This window comes from Hypomesus transpacificus, chromosome 12 (genome assembly GCF_021917145.1).
Source record: "Hypomesus transpacificus isolate Combined female chromosome 12, fHypTra1, whole genome shotgun sequence".
In the NCBI taxonomy this organism is placed as follows: Eukaryota; Metazoa; Chordata; class Actinopteri; order Osmeriformes; family Osmeridae; genus Hypomesus; species Hypomesus transpacificus.
The window spans coordinates 4,604,642-4,620,255 of NC_061071.1; the positions used below are offsets into that span (position 1 = coordinate 4,604,642).

The window sequence follows — 15,614 nt, forward strand, 5'->3', positions numbered from 1 at the left end:
TTCCTGTCTTGTTTATGTAACCTAATGGGTAGAACACAAACCTTTGACAGTAAAAACGTATGCTTTTTTAGGGACCTAGATGGCATACAAGATGCTATACAGTGTTTCTAGCTTGTAAACTTCACACAGTATTGAGACTCTTAGTATTGAGTCTTTACTCATTTACTGACATTTCAGTTTGATTCAGTTTGATTACCTTGTGCTAGCATTAGAGGAATATTCGTTATTCTGCCATTGGCCAGCTTGTATGAAGAAAAGACAAAGTTCTATTGTCCACCTTACCTCCAGTCTATGAAGGCCCCAGAGCTAAAGGAACGTCTGGAGGAGTCTGAGAAGCTGATCCAGGAGATGACCGTCACTTGGGAGGAGAAACTCAGGAAGACTGAGGAGATTGCACAGGTTGCTTAGTCACACAAACGTACTCACTCATACGCACACGATATTCACACAATACATATAATCAAATAAAACAACTGTCTTATTCTTCGTGTGTGTGTCTATTTCCAGGAGCGTCAGAAGCAGCTAGAGAGTCTGGGCATCTCTCTGCAGTCATCTGGCATCAAAGTAGGAGAGGACAAATGCTTCCTGGTCAACCTGAATGCTGACCCTGCCCTCAACGAGCTTCTGGTCTACTACCTGAAGGTAGGCCCATGCACTAAACGTGTACTGTGCATCTCAGTACTGCGCAAAAGTCATAGGCACCCAATATTTTTTTACATTAATATTGTCTTAAATAATTGTTTTGGTTTTCTGTATTTGTGCGGCAGTTTAGTCTTTGTCTTTTCATTTCATTACTTTATAATTTATGCTTTGCTAATACTAATAATAATTAACTCTTGTGCCTACTTTTGCACAATACTGTGGTACATGCACACACTAATCAATGGATTTTCTTGTGGTGTATGGCCTTGGTCCACTGTGTGTGGCTCGCGTTCGCAGGAGCACACCAAGGTGGGTTCAGCTGACTCTCAGGACATTCAACTGTGTGGGATGGGCATCCAGGCCGAACACTGCATCATTGACATTTCTGGTGATGCAGGAGTGATCCTCACGCCCCATCGCAACTCCAGGTACGCACATGGTCATCAACGTCATCATCAGGCTAGCCCCGCAGCCACCAGGACCAGACATCAGGATACCTGTCACAGACTCCTGATTTTCTTCTCCTGTGTGTTCCTGGACGTTGACATTGTCATGTGTTCTTCCGACAGGACTTGTGTCAACGGCTCCCCCGTCACCAGCCCTCTGCAGCTCCATCATGGAGATCGCATCCTGTGGGGGAACAACCACTTTTTCAGGTAGGAGAAGGAGATGTGTCGAATGAGAAAGAGGGAGGGCAATGGGGAAGGAGAACAAGGGACTGACCTAGAGAATGAGGGAGTAAGATGGTGAATGAGGGAGTGAGATGGTGAGCGAGCGAGGGAGTGAGATGGAGTGAGATTGTGAACGAGTGAGATTGTAAACAAGGGAGTGAGATGGAGAACAAGAAGGGAGTGAAATGAAGAACGATGGAGAGAGCTCAAGATCGAGGGAGAGAGCTTACCATCCGGGATAGGTACCATGCTGCTCTGTCAGTGTAGCAGTGGACACTGACAATGTGACTACCCTCATCCTCCCTGCTGGCTTCATTGCCTGCTCAGGATCAACCTGCCCAAGCGTCGGTCCAGGGCCGGGGGCGAGGAAGAGGATGGGGAGGGGGGACCGATGAAGAACAGCAGTAGCAGTGAACAGCTGGATGCAGATGGAGACTCCAACAGCGAGGTATCCAGCGAAGTCAGCTTCTCCTACGAGTTCGCCCAGACCGAGGTTATGATGAAGGCTCTCGGCAACAATGGTGAGGAGAAAGGGATGGAGAGGGGAAAGGGGTGAGGGGAGGTGGGAGGAGAGAGGGAAACGGTTGAGGAGAGGTGTGAGGAGAGGGAAATGGTTGAGGGGAGGAGTGAGGAGAGAGGGAAAGGGGTGAGGGAAGGTGGGAGAGGAGTGGGAAAGGGGTGAGGGAAGGTGGGAGAAGAGAGGGAAAGGGCTGAGGCAAGGTGGGAGAAGAGGGAAAGGGGTGAGGGAAGGTGGGAGAAGAGAGGGAAAGGGGTGAGGGAAGGTGGGAGAAGAGAGGGAAAGGGGTGAGGGAAGGTGGGAGAAGAGAGGGAAAGGGGTGAGGGAAGGTGGGAGAAGAGAGGGAAAGGGGTGAGGGAAGGTGGGAGGAGAGGGAAAGGGGTGAGGGAAGGTGGGAGGAGAGGGAAAGGGCTGAGGGAAGGTGGGAGAAGAGAGGGAAAGGGGTGAGGGGAGGGAGTTGTGAGGAGAGAGAGAAAGGGTTGACGGGAGGTTGTCAGGAGAGAGAGATGAAGAGCGGGAGGGAGAGGGAAAGGGATGAGGGGAGAGGAACGACAAAGCAATAAAAGAAAACGGTATGGTGGAATGGGAATGTATATTGCAGCACTCTGTGATTTGATTATCCACGCCTAAAAGAGGTTGCTCACAATCCTCTCTGCCCCCTGTGCTCAGACCCCATGCAGGCGGTGCTGCAGTCACTGGGAAGGCAGCATGAGGAGGAGAAACGCTCTGCGCTGGAGAGACAGAGGCTGATGTACGAGCAGGAGCTCCAGCAGCTACGCAGACGCCTACATCCGGGACAGGGACAGGTGGGCACCTTCTTCTTCTGCTGTTGTTCCTCCTGTGTTCCTTTGTTGTCCCTCCTGTGTCCCTCCTGTCTTCCTCCTTTGTTCCTCCTTTGTTCCTCCTGTGTTCCTCTTGTGTTCCTCCTGTGTTCCTCCTGTGTCCCTCCTGTGTTCCTTTTTTGTCCCTCCTGTGTTCCTCCTGCGTCCCTCCTCTGTTCCTCTGCTGCTGTTCCTTTCCTACTCTCCTGTGCACCTGTTTCGCTGTATGTTCACCAGTACCATGTTGCTGTGTAACTTCTAGGGTCAGGCAGGCCAGGGCCAGGGCCCGGCAGGCCAGCAGCAGCCGCAGTACCGCAGCCTGGAGAGGCTCAGCATGGGGGGCATGTCCAGCTCCCCCAGCGCCCAAAGCAGGCTGCGCCAGTGGAGCGAGGAGAGGTGTGTGTGTGGGGCGGTGGGCTTGTCATTTTGTCTGTCGTGTTTCTGATGATGATGCTGACAGTGGCGTTTGCGTGCGCCAGGGAGGCGGTGTTGACGCGGAGCCTGAGGAAGTTGAGGGAGCAGATTGTCAGAGCCAACCTGCTGGTCCAGGAGGCCGGCTTCATCGCTGAGGAGCTTGACAAACGCACAGAGTACAGAGTCACCCTGCAGATCCCTGCTGCCAACCTCAACGCCAACCGAAAGGTATACAAGCACACACACACACAGAACCCTTATCAACTTATGTAGTCGGTGCTTCGTAAATAGAGTCACACAGCCTCACAGACGCACACAAACATTGTGTAACGCTTCCGCTCCATGTCTGCAGCGTGACGCGGTGCTGAGCGAGCCCGCGGTGCAGGTGAGGAGGAAGGGCAAGGGCAAGCAGATCTGGGCCCTGGAGAAGATGGAGAACCGGCTGGTGGACATGAAGGAGCTCTACCAGGAGTGGAAGGACTACGACGATGACAATCCTGTGAGTCAGTGGTGGGAGGGTGGCCGTGGTAAACGGAGGGGGAAGAGATTTATAGGAGGGGGTGTTAACAACAGAGTTTTACAGAATCTCTTGACGCTCTCTCTCTTTTCTCCTGTCCAGGTGATGCGTTCCTACTTCAAGCGGGCCGATCCTTTCTTTGACGAGCAGGAGAACCACAGTCTGATAGGCGTGGCCAACGTCTTCCTGTCATGCCTCTTCTATGACGTCAAGCTTCAGTATGCAGTACCCATCATCAACCAGAAGGGAGAGGTATGGAGGCCGAGCTTGAGTGCCAGCATAAAGCACAGTGTAAAGAATCAATCTACCCTGATCTGTGTGACGACAGTATCACACAGCTCTGCATGCCCATAAAATGAGTCCCAGTATCCAGGTATGATGATGATGATGATGATGAATAGTAATAATACGTTTTATTTGGGGGACGCCTTTCAAAACACTCAAGGACATCTTACATGATGATGATGGTGATGATGATTATGATGATGACGGGTGTGTTTGCCCTGGGCCGTCAGGTGGCAGGGCGTCTCCATGTGGAGGTGGTACGTGTAGGCGGGGGCTTTGAGGAGGGCATGGCCGGGGGGGATGACAGCGAGAGCAGCCCCGATGGTGAGGCTCAGGAACGCAAACTGGTCTGCATGGTAAGAGCCTCACCCACACACCAGATAATGCACACACACAGTCCTCTCTCTTCTAGTTCCACTGCATCTCTTGACTCCCTCACCCCATATCTCGCTCTCTCTTACCATTGCTTGCCTCCTCCCCGTCGCTCCACCCCCTCTTCACTTTCAGATCAAGATCCTCCAGGCCACAGGTCTTCCCCAGTACCTGTCCAACTTTGTGTTCTGCCAGTACTCCTTCTGGGACCAATCAGAGCCCATCATCGTGGCGCCCGAGGTCGATCCTTTTGCCTCCTCCCCCAGCAGCAAGGATCCTCACTGCATGGTGGTTTTCGACAGCTGCAAGGTTACACATGCACACACGCTTCACACCCGTCAAACACATATGCCACGCTCACACAAAAGCATACTGACTCTTCCTTCCTCCTCCCCTCTCCAGGAGCTGGCTGTGGCTGTGACAGAGGACTTCATTGAGTACCTGACGGAGGGGGCGGTGGCCATCGAGGTGTTTGGCCATAGACAGGCGGACCCAGGCAGGAACCCTGCGCTCTGGGACCTCAGCATCATCCAGGCCAAGACTCGCACGCTGAGAGACAGGTATGCCCGCGCACACACACACATCTGCCTGCTGAGTGACAAGAATGCACACGAACACACACTGTCCCTCAGTTTTTGTTGGACAAAGGCCAGCGTACTGTATCAGTGTTGCTGTGTTTTTCCTTGCAGGTGGGGAGAGGTAACACGGAGGCTGGAGATGTGGGTTCAGATCTTGGAGATCAACGAGAATGGAGACTTCATGCCTGTCGAGGTGCTTCCTGCCAGGGACGTACGCACAGGGGGCATCTTCCAGCTACGACAGGTACGCACATTTGGGACAGGAAAGCATTGATGTGCATAGAAGTGACACTCAAGTGTGGACCAGGGTCTTGTTTCTGTGGTTATAACGTGTGTGTTGGTGTGTGTTTGTCCAGGGCCAGTCCCGTCGTATCCAGGTGGAGGTGAGGTCAGTGCAGGATTCGGGCACCATGCCCCTGATAGCAGAGGTACTGCTGGCTGTGTCTGTGGGCTGTGTGGAGATCAGACAGGCCAAGCCCCCCAGGGCCAACGAGCCCATCCACATTGAGGGAGATGAGATGGACAGCTACCAGGTTCATACACACTATTTATATACTGTATCTATAAAACATGTGAATGAGTGTATGTTATACAATATTCTTAAGAACAATATATTATGTTATATAACATAAGTTGAATATTATTTTGTTAAATAGCTATGGTTTCTGACCTAACCCTAATCTAAAAGTAAGTAATACATGTTTATTGTAAGAAGAGGATGACAGTTTCCTCTTGTCTGATTTGTTGGTGATTTGCATCCAAAAGGAGCGTGATTTGGAGCGCCTGCGTCGCCAGTGGCTGACAGCCCTCACTAAGAGACAAGAATACCTAGACCAACACCTGCAGAGTCTGGTCAGCAAAGCAGGTACACACACACACATACACCGGAAGATTGTCCAGAAATTCCACACAGGAACCAATAAAAAAATCTGTAAGGTCTTACATAATCAGATTGCACCATCCTAAAACACAGTTCTCGCACAATTTATATTTCCAACTCTGTTTCTTATGTAGAATAACATAAAGACATCCTAATCCAGAAGAGACATCTCTCTCAGAGCCTGCTGCAGAAGCTCACACACAGAGACACATAGATGATGATGATGACAGAAAGAACAACATTTTTAAAGTGTGGTTACACTTTTCATACAGTGTATCACATACAGGCAGACAAATTCAATTTTCGATTGCCAGCTGGTACGGTTGTTCATCTCTCGTTGCCCCATGTCCAGTACGCTAGCAGCCTAGAACCCATACACAGAGTTAACTAAATTAACATGGGTTACTGGTTTAATGTAACTATTATTCAGCCTATTGTTTAGCAATTGTTATTCAATATAATCTGAAATGGTCCAAGCATCATCTGTACTCGGTATTCTGAAACTGAATTTCAGAGCAGGGTAGTTCAGATGATGCTTGGACCATTTTAGTGGAGGATTTGATTTAGGGGCTGTGGGATAACTGTCTTGATTTATATTCTAACTATGTTGGTATTGGCAGTGGTAGGAAGAATAACAAACCTATTTTTTAAGTAAAACTTTTAATACAGCTCAGTAGAAATACTGTCAAAGAAAAAGTCCAGCATCATTTATTTTTATTAGGGTGAAATATTTGTGTATTATCAATGCGATGTACACATTTACTTAACATCTGTACAAGAATGTGCTATTATTATTATTATTATATAATTTTTTTCAATAAATAACAACAACAGAAGAACCGTTAAGAGTACCATTAAAGAAAAACACAAACTAGACTAGATTGACACTTCTCAGAAAGCATGGGTCTGATCAGAGCACTACGTGGCACTACGACCACGGCTCAAATTTGTCACTTTCAAAATGATGGTATTTTAACCCTATCAGGCCAAAATGTCTTAAGGTTGGTATACATGAGTTATTGCTCATGGGCGGGGGGAGTCTCAAGAACCCATGTCTGCTTGATGGATTTTTCTACTCAGTGACAATTTGTGAAAGATTTTCTTAAAATTTGCCATTGATCCATTTGCCTTGAAATGTTGTATATGTGTGAGGTACATGTCTCTACCATGTCAATTGTTTGGAATTTTCACCAATTGGAAATTCTAATTGGAATCCACCATTGCTGCTTGCAGCTATATTTAAAATAGTTCCTGAACCATCCAAGCGTGTACTAAATAATTGAACTACTCATGCAAATGATTCAGTAATCCTGAATTACTCTAAAGATTTGACTTGCTGGTGTGTTAAAAGCTTTGTGCAGTCTATAGTGTTAAATTAAGTTCCCCTTGCCTTGGTTATCAGTATTTGTAGCTAAATTGAACAGTGGCTGTATTTGTTTCACATTCACTCTGAATGTATCTTTCTGCCTACCATTTCCCCCCTTTACTGTATTGGTGAGGCTAAAAGTAAGCTACTATTAATTACATGCTACCAGTCCACTCCGCCTCACAGAGCAAAATCTGATGTGATAAGAAAATATTTCCTTGCTATTTTGTCACAGGCTCATTAGCTAGGTAGCTATCAACACAAGCGAGACAATTGTCAGACAAACATACACTGCCAGATCGAGTCAGCAAAGCCGGTTCTCACACACACTGCTCATTTGAATGCACCTGATACTAGATAAACACGTCTAAATATCGCTCTCACCTCCTTCTTCCTCCTGTACTTCCCTCCTCCAGAGAAGACCGAAGATGACATGGAGCGAGAAGCCCAGCTGCTGGAGTGGCGTCTGACCCTGACGGAGGAGAGGAACGCTGTCATGGTGCCATCTGCTGGTAGTGGCATACCTGGAGCCCCCGCTGAGTGGTGAGATGCACACACACTTACACATTCCGAGACATACACACACTCACGTGCATGCAACCATTCACACAGACTTTCACGCACATAGGCACACACTGACAGACCAGGAATACGCACTGACATGCATACCCTATGCTAACCCCAACATGTTCTGGATTTTTCCTCAGGGTTCCTTTGCCAGGCATGGAGACCCACACCCCGGTGCTGTTTCTGGATCTCAGTGGTACTTTCTCTCTGATGCACATCTCCACATCCATCTTTTCTTAATTACTTAATTTTTTTCTTTGGGTTGTCGTGAAGAACAACTGAACAGACCACTGAATTCATACCAGTTCCTTTATCTCTCTGTCTCTCTCTGTTCCGCTCGCTCTGTTGCTTATCCCCCTTTTGCCACGTTGTTTTTGTCTACTACGTTCTTTTCTCTGACACTCCCTCTCTCTACCCCTTTCTCTCTCTATCTGTTTCTCTTCCCCTCCAGCGGATGACTTCAGCTCCCAAGAGGCACTGGAGGCGCCCGAGGCAGGAGGCTGGGACGCTACGCTGAGCGGCGAGGACGAGGATGACTTCTTTGACCTGCAGATCGTCAAACACTACGACGGGGAGGTAACACTGGTGTGCGAGCGTGCAATATTTTCTGTGCAGGACTTCCAGGGTGCACACAAACAAACTGTTCTACCTATTTGTTTATATCTGTCTCTGTTTGTGTGTGTCCAGGTGAAGGCAGAAGCGTCCTGGGACTCCACGGTTCATGAGTCTCCCCAGCTGAGCAGAGGCGGGGTGTGGCCTGAGCAGCGTGTGTACCTGACGGTACGAGCCGTGGTACAGCTCAGCCACCCGGCTGACATGCAGCTGGTCCTCAGGAAACGCATCTGCGTCAACCTCAACCCTGGACGCCAGGTCAGACTCCCACCTGTACACACACACAATTACACTCACTGGCTAACTTTGTTAACACATTTTGTTAACAAAATGTTAACACAAATTGCTCATCAGCCAATCACATGGCAGTAACTCGATGCATTTAGGCTTGACATGGTCAAGACAACTTGCTGAAGTTCAAACCGAGCATCAGAATGGGGAAGGGGATTTAAGTGACTTGAAAGTGGCATGGTTGTTGGTGCAAGACGGGCTGGTCTGAGTATTTCAGAAACTGCTGATCTACTGGCATTTTCACGCATAACCATCTCTAGGGGTCACAGAGAAGGGTCCGAAAAAGAGAAAATATCCAGTGAACGGCAGTTGTGTGGAAGAAAAAACTTTGTTGAGGTCAGAAGAGAATGGGCAGACTGATATGATATGATAGAAAGGCAACAGTAACTCAAATAACTACTCGTTACAACCAAGGTATGCAGAATACCATCTCTGAATGCACGGCACGTCGAACGTTGAAGCAGATGTGCTCCAGCAGTAGAACACCACACCGGGTGCCACACATGTCAGCTGAGAACAGGAAACTGAGTCTCTAATTCACACAGGCTCACCAAAATTGGACAATAGAAGATTGGACAAATGTTGCCTGGTCTGATGAGTCTCAATTTCAGCTACAACAGTCAGATCGCAGGGTGAGAATTTGGCATAAACAAAATGAAAGCATGGATCCATCCTGCCTTGTACAAACAGTTCAGACTGGTGGTGGTGGTGTAATGGTATGGGGGATATTTTCTTTGCACACTTTGGGCCCCTTAATACCAATTAAGCAGCCTACCCGAGTATTTTTGCTGACCATGTCCATCCCTTTATGACCACAGTGTACCCATCTTCTGACGGCTACTTCCAGCAGGATAATGCACCATATGTCAAAGCTCAAATAATCTCAAACTGGTTTCTTAAAAATTACAATGTGTTCACTATACTCCAATGGCCTCCATGGTCACCAGATCTCAATCCAATATAGCACCTTTGGGATGTGGTGGAACGGAAGATTTGAATCATGGATGTGCAGCCGACAAATTTGCAGCAACTGCGTGATGCCATCATGACCAATATGGACCAAAATCTTTGAGGAATGTTTCCAATACCGTGTTGAAAGTATGCCAAAAAGAATTAAGGCAGTTCTGAAGGCAAAAGGAGGTCCAACCCAGTACTGGTGAGGTGTACCTCATAAAGTGACCAGTGAGTGAATACATTTACATTTAGTCATTTAGCAGACGCTCTTATCCAGTGCGACTTACAGTGAGTACAGGGACATTCCTTAAAGCCGAACAATGGATTTTGGTGTTTCAAAACCCATTGACACTGTATGACTATGTTTAGCTTGTGTTCTGCTCCTCTCTCTTACCAACCGTCTCTGGAGGAGGGGATCCCTCTCTGAATTGCTCCTCCCAAGGTTTCTTCCATTTTTTCTCCCGGTGGGAGTTTTTCTGGGAGTTTTTCCTTGTCTTCCTTGAGGGTTTAGGTTGGTTGAGGGGCAGTTGTATGGGCGCATGTGAAGCCCTCTGTGACATGCTTGCGTGTAAAAAGGGCTATACAAATACATTTGATTTGATTTGATTCCCCCGAGGCAGGTAGGGTGAAGTGCCTTGCCCAAGGACACATCGTCCTTTTCGCACAGCCGGGAATAGATCCGGCAACCTTCTGATTACTAGCCCGATTCCCTAACCGCTCAGCCACCTGACTCCATATACACACTCATTATGTACACTCGCACACATTTATATACACACTCATACACGTTATATGGACACTCACTTACATACTCACACCAGCACTAAGCATGTGTTTTTTCAAGCACAGTATTTGGAAGCTAAGCTGATTTGTAGATCACTTGTGTAAATTTCATGCCAAACCCAAAGCTTACATATCACAGTCAGGCAGTTTGCTAGATAGTTGCTACAATTCTAAATGTGTACTCACACATGCATGGGTTGCTTTGGCCTTTGAATTGAATTAATTTAAACATTTGAGTCGAAGACCGGTCCGTATCAGTGAATCTTGACAGACACACTCGCTGGCATAATGCATATGTACACACAAACTTATATATGTACTCACATGCTCACACACATATGCATTTGGATACTCACCCACACATGCACCCCTCCATGCTGAAATGTGAGTTGTGTCTCAGGGCTTTGCTCAGAACTTTCTGAAGAGGATGACCACGCGCAGCACCATCCCTGGCTGTGGGGTCACCTTCGAGGTGGTCTCCAACATCCCTGGGGTAAGGACTACACCTCCCAGCATGCACCTTCACCTCCTTATCTCCATGACCCCAATACTCTATAATCCTAAGATGCTAGTATCAGCCTTCCTGTCTCTCCTCCCAGGATGCCCAGGGTTCGGAGGACAGGGAGATGCTGGCTCGTCTCGCCGCCAGCTCAGACAACCCCAAGTCAGCTGACAGCGAGGCAGCCATCGAGAAGTACCTCCGCAGTGTGCTGGCTGTGGAGAACATCTTGACCCTGGACCGGCTTCGACAGGTCAGGGGTCAGAGGTCATACAGCTCAGACCTAATGGTCTTACCGCTCTACAGTATGTATACAGAGGATAGAACTCATTTTGAGGTGTGTGTGTACAGGAGGTGGCGGTTAAGGAACACCTGGCAGGCAAAGGGAAGGGGAACAGACGCAGTCTCAGCTCCCCCAGTGTCCACCGGGTAAACCTCCTCTAGCTGTCTATCTACCTACCTACCTGTTTGTCTGTTTGAACCCCTTTACCTGTCTCTCTACTAGGGGTGTAACGATAATGTATTTGTATTGAACCGTTTCGGTACAGGACGTTCGGTTCAGGGCTGTGCACAGGTGAGTTCCCGGAACGGAAGTTGCATGTGTTTATTTTCCGCCAGCAACTACATGTGCAGCCCGTGCGCGTCATGGCTTCCACTAGCGTTAAACCGGAGCTTCACGACCCTCCCCTGTCACTAAAGTCTCCTGCTTGGGAACACTTCGGCTGCCTGGTCAAATATTGAAACGGAGAAAGAAAAGTCGATAAAACAAAGGCAGTGTGCCGACACTGTTCAGCTGAGATCGGGTACGTTTCCGACAACACGATAAACATGCTAACTCGCCTGAAACGGCACCACCCGATGTGAATATCACTGCTAAAAGAAACAAAAAAACAACTTAATACAAACGCAGCTGACTTCAGCATTCAAGAAGCCTGTCCCAAGCAATTCAGATTGGGCCAAAGCTAAAACAACTGCCATTGGAGTTTTTATAGCAGCGGATCTAAGCCCTTATTCAGTTGTTGAAAACGCTGATTTAAAACGCATGCCAATTTGATTGAGCCCCGGTATGAAGTACACACTCATCTGCACTTGAGAATATTTTATTTAACTTATTACCAGGCAGCACTTTGCAATAGTATTGAATATATATTTTTTCTTTCATATTTTGTATAATGTAACAATAAATTGTTGGTTTACAAAGAATAAACACGCAAATAAACAAAGCAAAGGTTTTGCATTTTGTTCCCATACTGTACCAAAAATTTACCAAACCGTGACCTCTAAACCGAGGTACTGTCTGTATCGAACCGTGATTTTTGTGTATCGTTACACCCCTAGTCTCTACATACCTGTCCGTCTGTCTGAATCCTTCTACCTGTTTATCTACCTAGCTGTCTGTCTGAACCCTTTACCTGTATGTTTACCTGCTTGTCTGGCTACTTTCAGGCTACTTTCTCCACCTTAGTAGTTGGGGTAACAAGTCTTTAAGCATAATAAAGTTCCATAGAATCCAGAAGATATACATCCATCAAAACCATTTGATTGCTCTTTCACTCTCACGCTCTCTCTCACTCTCACTCACACACCCTTCCCTCCCCTGTCTATCTCCCTCTTTCTCTCCTGTACCCCTCTCTTTCTCCACCCACTCCCTCTCTCTCTCCATCCATCTTTCTTCTATAGCTTTCAGGCAGCAGACAAGACCTGTCTTCTAACTGTATACTGGATGACAATAAGGTATCAGCTCTTTTGTTTACACTGCGGTTTATAACCCAGTAAATCTCCACTCTGCAGCGACTCAAAAAGAAGACCATACTGCTCTATTACCCTCTAGGCGGTTTCCAGAATCTCATCTTAAATTTTGTGCGTGTGTACTCTCTACTCAGAGTCGCTGGGAGAGTCAACAGGATATCTTCATGCCCTCCCAGTTCAGCCGAACTTTACCTCGGCCGTCTCCCTCCTCCTCCCCCACCCCCTCTCCCGCAACCCCCTCTCAGAACCAGGATCCGGAGCAAGGTAACTCCCCCCCCGCTCTCTTCCCTCTGCTCCTCCTCTCCTCTCTTCCCCTTTGAGCTAGCTCTGTCTAACCTGGCTCCGACTGGGTTTGTCCTCTCTTCATAATCACCCTCAAAGCCGTCATGCTCTTCTTCATCAACCTACCCTATCATTCTCTCCCCCTTCCTCTTTTTCATCATCCTGTTCTTCACCCCCCTTCCTATTCATCATCCTCTTCAACATCCTCTGCTGTTCAACAATCATGACAGAATTGCAGGTCTGTCTGTATCACTACTCAGTGTCTACAACAGTACATTAGCTGTCTGTCTCATCTAATGTTTCAGTGGTCATTGCAGGGCATCTTTGTTTCAGTGTAATCAATGAGAATTAATCATTTTGATTAATTTGTGCTCCATGTGTTCTTTATAATCCAGGCATTATAATATGTGTGATCTCGAAGTGTCAATCATTTTAATGTCTTTGTCTCTCTGGTCTGGTCAGAATGCGTCTTGGCTTCAGTGTGTCTCTTTTATTTGCCATTTCTTGCTCTCAACTTCCCCTCTTAATCTTTTCCACCACCTTTCCCCCGCATCCCTCCCTTTGTCCATTCCTTACCCTGCCATCTTCCCTTTCTCCCTTTTTTGCTCTCTTCCTGTCTTGTACCACCTCCTATTCCCTCCTCTTTTACTGGTCTTTTCTTCTTGTATCCTCTCCTTTTTCCCCTTACCTCATCTCGTCATCTCCTCTGCTTCTCTCCTCCTTCCCTTTCTTCCTTTCCTTTTGCCCTCCATTGCTCCCTTGTCCTTTCCTCCTCCTCCTCTCCCTGCTTTTCCTCCACCTCTCCTCTCACCGGTCCCCCTCCTCAGGTCGTTCAGGGCTTGCTGCCTCTTATCTTTCAGTCAGAGCCCTGGTCCCCCAGATGCCCAAGTTGCTCAAGTCTCTGTTCCCTGCCCGGGAGGATAAGAAGGAGCTCCGCCCCTCACCCCACTCTCAGCAGGTAACCATGGAAACCAACCTTGAGCCCCCGACCCCTCCCTCCATACTTCTACGCACTTTGGCGGTAAATACTAGAGATGTTTCCATTTCAAAGCTCACCTACGCACTGCCAAAGCGCACAGGCGAACATTAGAAAACATTCAGACACTTGAGATACACGGACTCTCAACCGAGGTGCGTCTGAGAGCGCTCCACCAAAAATACAGTGCTAAATGTTTTTCTGAGGGTGCCAAACCACACAAAAACACACCCAGTGGATCTCCCACCTTCTCAGGCAGCACTCTCTTCCTGTTATATCGTTGAATGCTCACATTACCTTCCATCTGGGTGTTTTGGTTTGATATAAATGAATCTTCATGTAGCTATCTGTTGGGTGAGGCGCTGGGGGGGAGGGAGCTGAGATGATTGCCACCTGCCAACAGGCTGATAATAGCAGTGAGACAGAGAGGGGGCTGGGGGCACAGCTGCAGACGCATGAAGGGGAAAGGGAGAGACATAGAGATCAGATGGGAGAGGGGGAAGGAGAGAGAGACACAGAGGAAGATTGTGGGAGGTTGGGGCACAGCTGCAGACCTTACCATCCTGTCCTTGTCTCCTTGTGTTGCAGCACACGCCACGCATCATCATGCAGAGTTCTGGACTGGAGGACAGCCGGATCAGGATGGAACCGGTAACAACCTCCCTGACCTCTCTCCCAACTTCCTCCACCTCCTGTTTCTCCCTCTCTGCTAAACACACACAGACATATGCTGATAAAATACTGTACCCTTCAACAGAGCTCTCCTACCTTGATCCCAGAGCTACCCACCATGAATATTTTGGCTGTTTTTAACTTAACTAAACTGATTTAGCTGGCCAACCAGCTAATAACCAGCTAAATCATGTGCACTATCATGTGTCGCTACCTTAAGTATAACGCCCTCTGCACCACCGTAATATGAAGGATTTAGTGGTGCAGTAGATGAAAAATGTTGGTCAGCATGATGCCCTGTCAGTGTCTATTCTCCCCTGTGTGATTGTTGCCGTTGCCATGGTTCCCCCTGTAGGTTGCTATGGTAGGGAGGAACCTGATCCCGGCCCTGACCAATGACAGACAGTGGGATTCCCCGGAAGCCCCCCCTTTTCCTCCACCTGTTCCATCCATGCATGATCCGCATGACACAACCCTCAGCCCCCTCAGTCAATCCTCCAGCGGCTACTTCTCCACTAGCGTTTCCACGGCAACCTTGTCTGACACATCTGCTGTTGTTAGCGACTCGGCTCCCCTTGACCCCTCCCCCGCCAAGCTAGAGGCCAGCGGCCCTGAAACTACATTACCCAGAAACCCCCAGCAGCGAGCTGACCGGAACGGTCTTCTGGCCTCTTCTCAGTACGAAGCCAAAATGGCCATCACTGGTTCTCCAGCATCCCAGAATCCCTCCAACCACAGCAGCAGTTTAGGACAAAGGCTGGTGAACTCCTTTCAGCCTGCCCCTGTGGATGAGGGGGTATTTGGAGGAAGAGGAAGAGACAGCCTTGAGCGCCTGGAGATCATCTTGGATGATGAGGACGGTGGTCGGGATTACACACTACCTGATTGGCTAATAGAGGGAGCCTGTGTTACCGTGGGAGCAAATAAGGGCGGCACTGTTCGTTATCTTGGAAATACAGAGTTCGCTCACGGAGTGTGGGTCGGAGTGGAACTGGACTTGCCTTCAGGTGTGTTTGCGTGTATGAGAGAGAGATGGAAAGAGATTTATTGGGTGTATCCTCTTTGTGTCTGTATCTATAAATGGGAGAACATCCATATGTGTGTGGTGCATTTCAGTAACTCTTTCAGAAGGCTTCTATGCCTTGCACTTATCAGGCGATATATTT

General features: G+C 48.1%; 1 protein-coding gene across 7 annotated transcripts in view; it reads left to right on the forward strand.

Annotated features, from left to right (window-relative positions):
- Positions 1–15,614, forward strand: part of kif13ba (kinesin family member 13Ba) — a 51,155-nt gene that overhangs the window by 34,241 nt on the left and 1,300 nt on the right. For 4 of the 7 annotated variants that reach the window (XM_047031061.1, XM_047031059.1, XM_047031060.1 and 1 more), the window contains 28 exons: positions 289–399; positions 508–642; positions 940–1,070; positions 1,212–1,298; positions 1,641–1,834; positions 2,500–2,636; positions 2,914–3,047; positions 3,131–3,293; positions 3,418–3,564; positions 3,685–3,834; positions 4,098–4,223; positions 4,375–4,548; positions 4,642–4,799; positions 4,929–5,061; positions 5,174–5,350; positions 5,583–5,682; positions 7,480–7,606; positions 7,771–7,826; positions 8,082–8,206; positions 8,318–8,500; positions 10,671–10,763; positions 10,870–11,022; positions 11,121–11,198; positions 12,450–12,503; positions 12,653–12,782; positions 13,628–13,758; positions 14,365–14,427; positions 14,804–15,455. In XM_047031061.1, the coding sequence (XP_046887017.1) occupies positions 289–399; positions 508–642; positions 940–1,070; positions 1,212–1,298; positions 1,641–1,834; positions 2,500–2,636; positions 2,914–3,047; positions 3,131–3,293; positions 3,418–3,564; positions 3,685–3,834; positions 4,098–4,223; positions 4,375–4,548; positions 4,642–4,799; positions 4,929–5,061; positions 5,174–5,350; positions 5,583–5,682; positions 7,480–7,606; positions 7,771–7,826; positions 8,082–8,206; positions 8,318–8,500; positions 10,671–10,763; positions 10,870–11,022; positions 11,121–11,198; positions 12,450–12,503; positions 12,653–12,782; positions 13,628–13,758; positions 14,365–14,427; positions 14,804–15,455 (4,102 nt within the window). Of the gene's footprint in view, positions 1–288; positions 400–507; positions 643–939; positions 1,071–1,211; positions 1,299–1,640; positions 1,835–2,499; positions 2,637–2,913; positions 3,048–3,130; positions 3,294–3,417; positions 3,565–3,684; positions 3,835–4,097; positions 4,224–4,374; positions 4,549–4,641; positions 4,800–4,928; positions 5,062–5,173; positions 5,351–5,582; positions 5,683–7,479; positions 7,607–7,770; positions 7,827–8,081; positions 8,207–8,317; positions 8,501–10,670; positions 10,764–10,869; positions 11,023–11,120; positions 11,199–12,449; positions 12,504–12,652; positions 12,783–13,262; positions 13,553–13,627; positions 13,759–14,364; positions 14,428–14,803; positions 15,456–15,614 lie in introns of those variants that run through there. The other 3 variants (XM_047031062.1, XM_047031063.1, XM_047031064.1) reach the window with 3 other exon arrangements.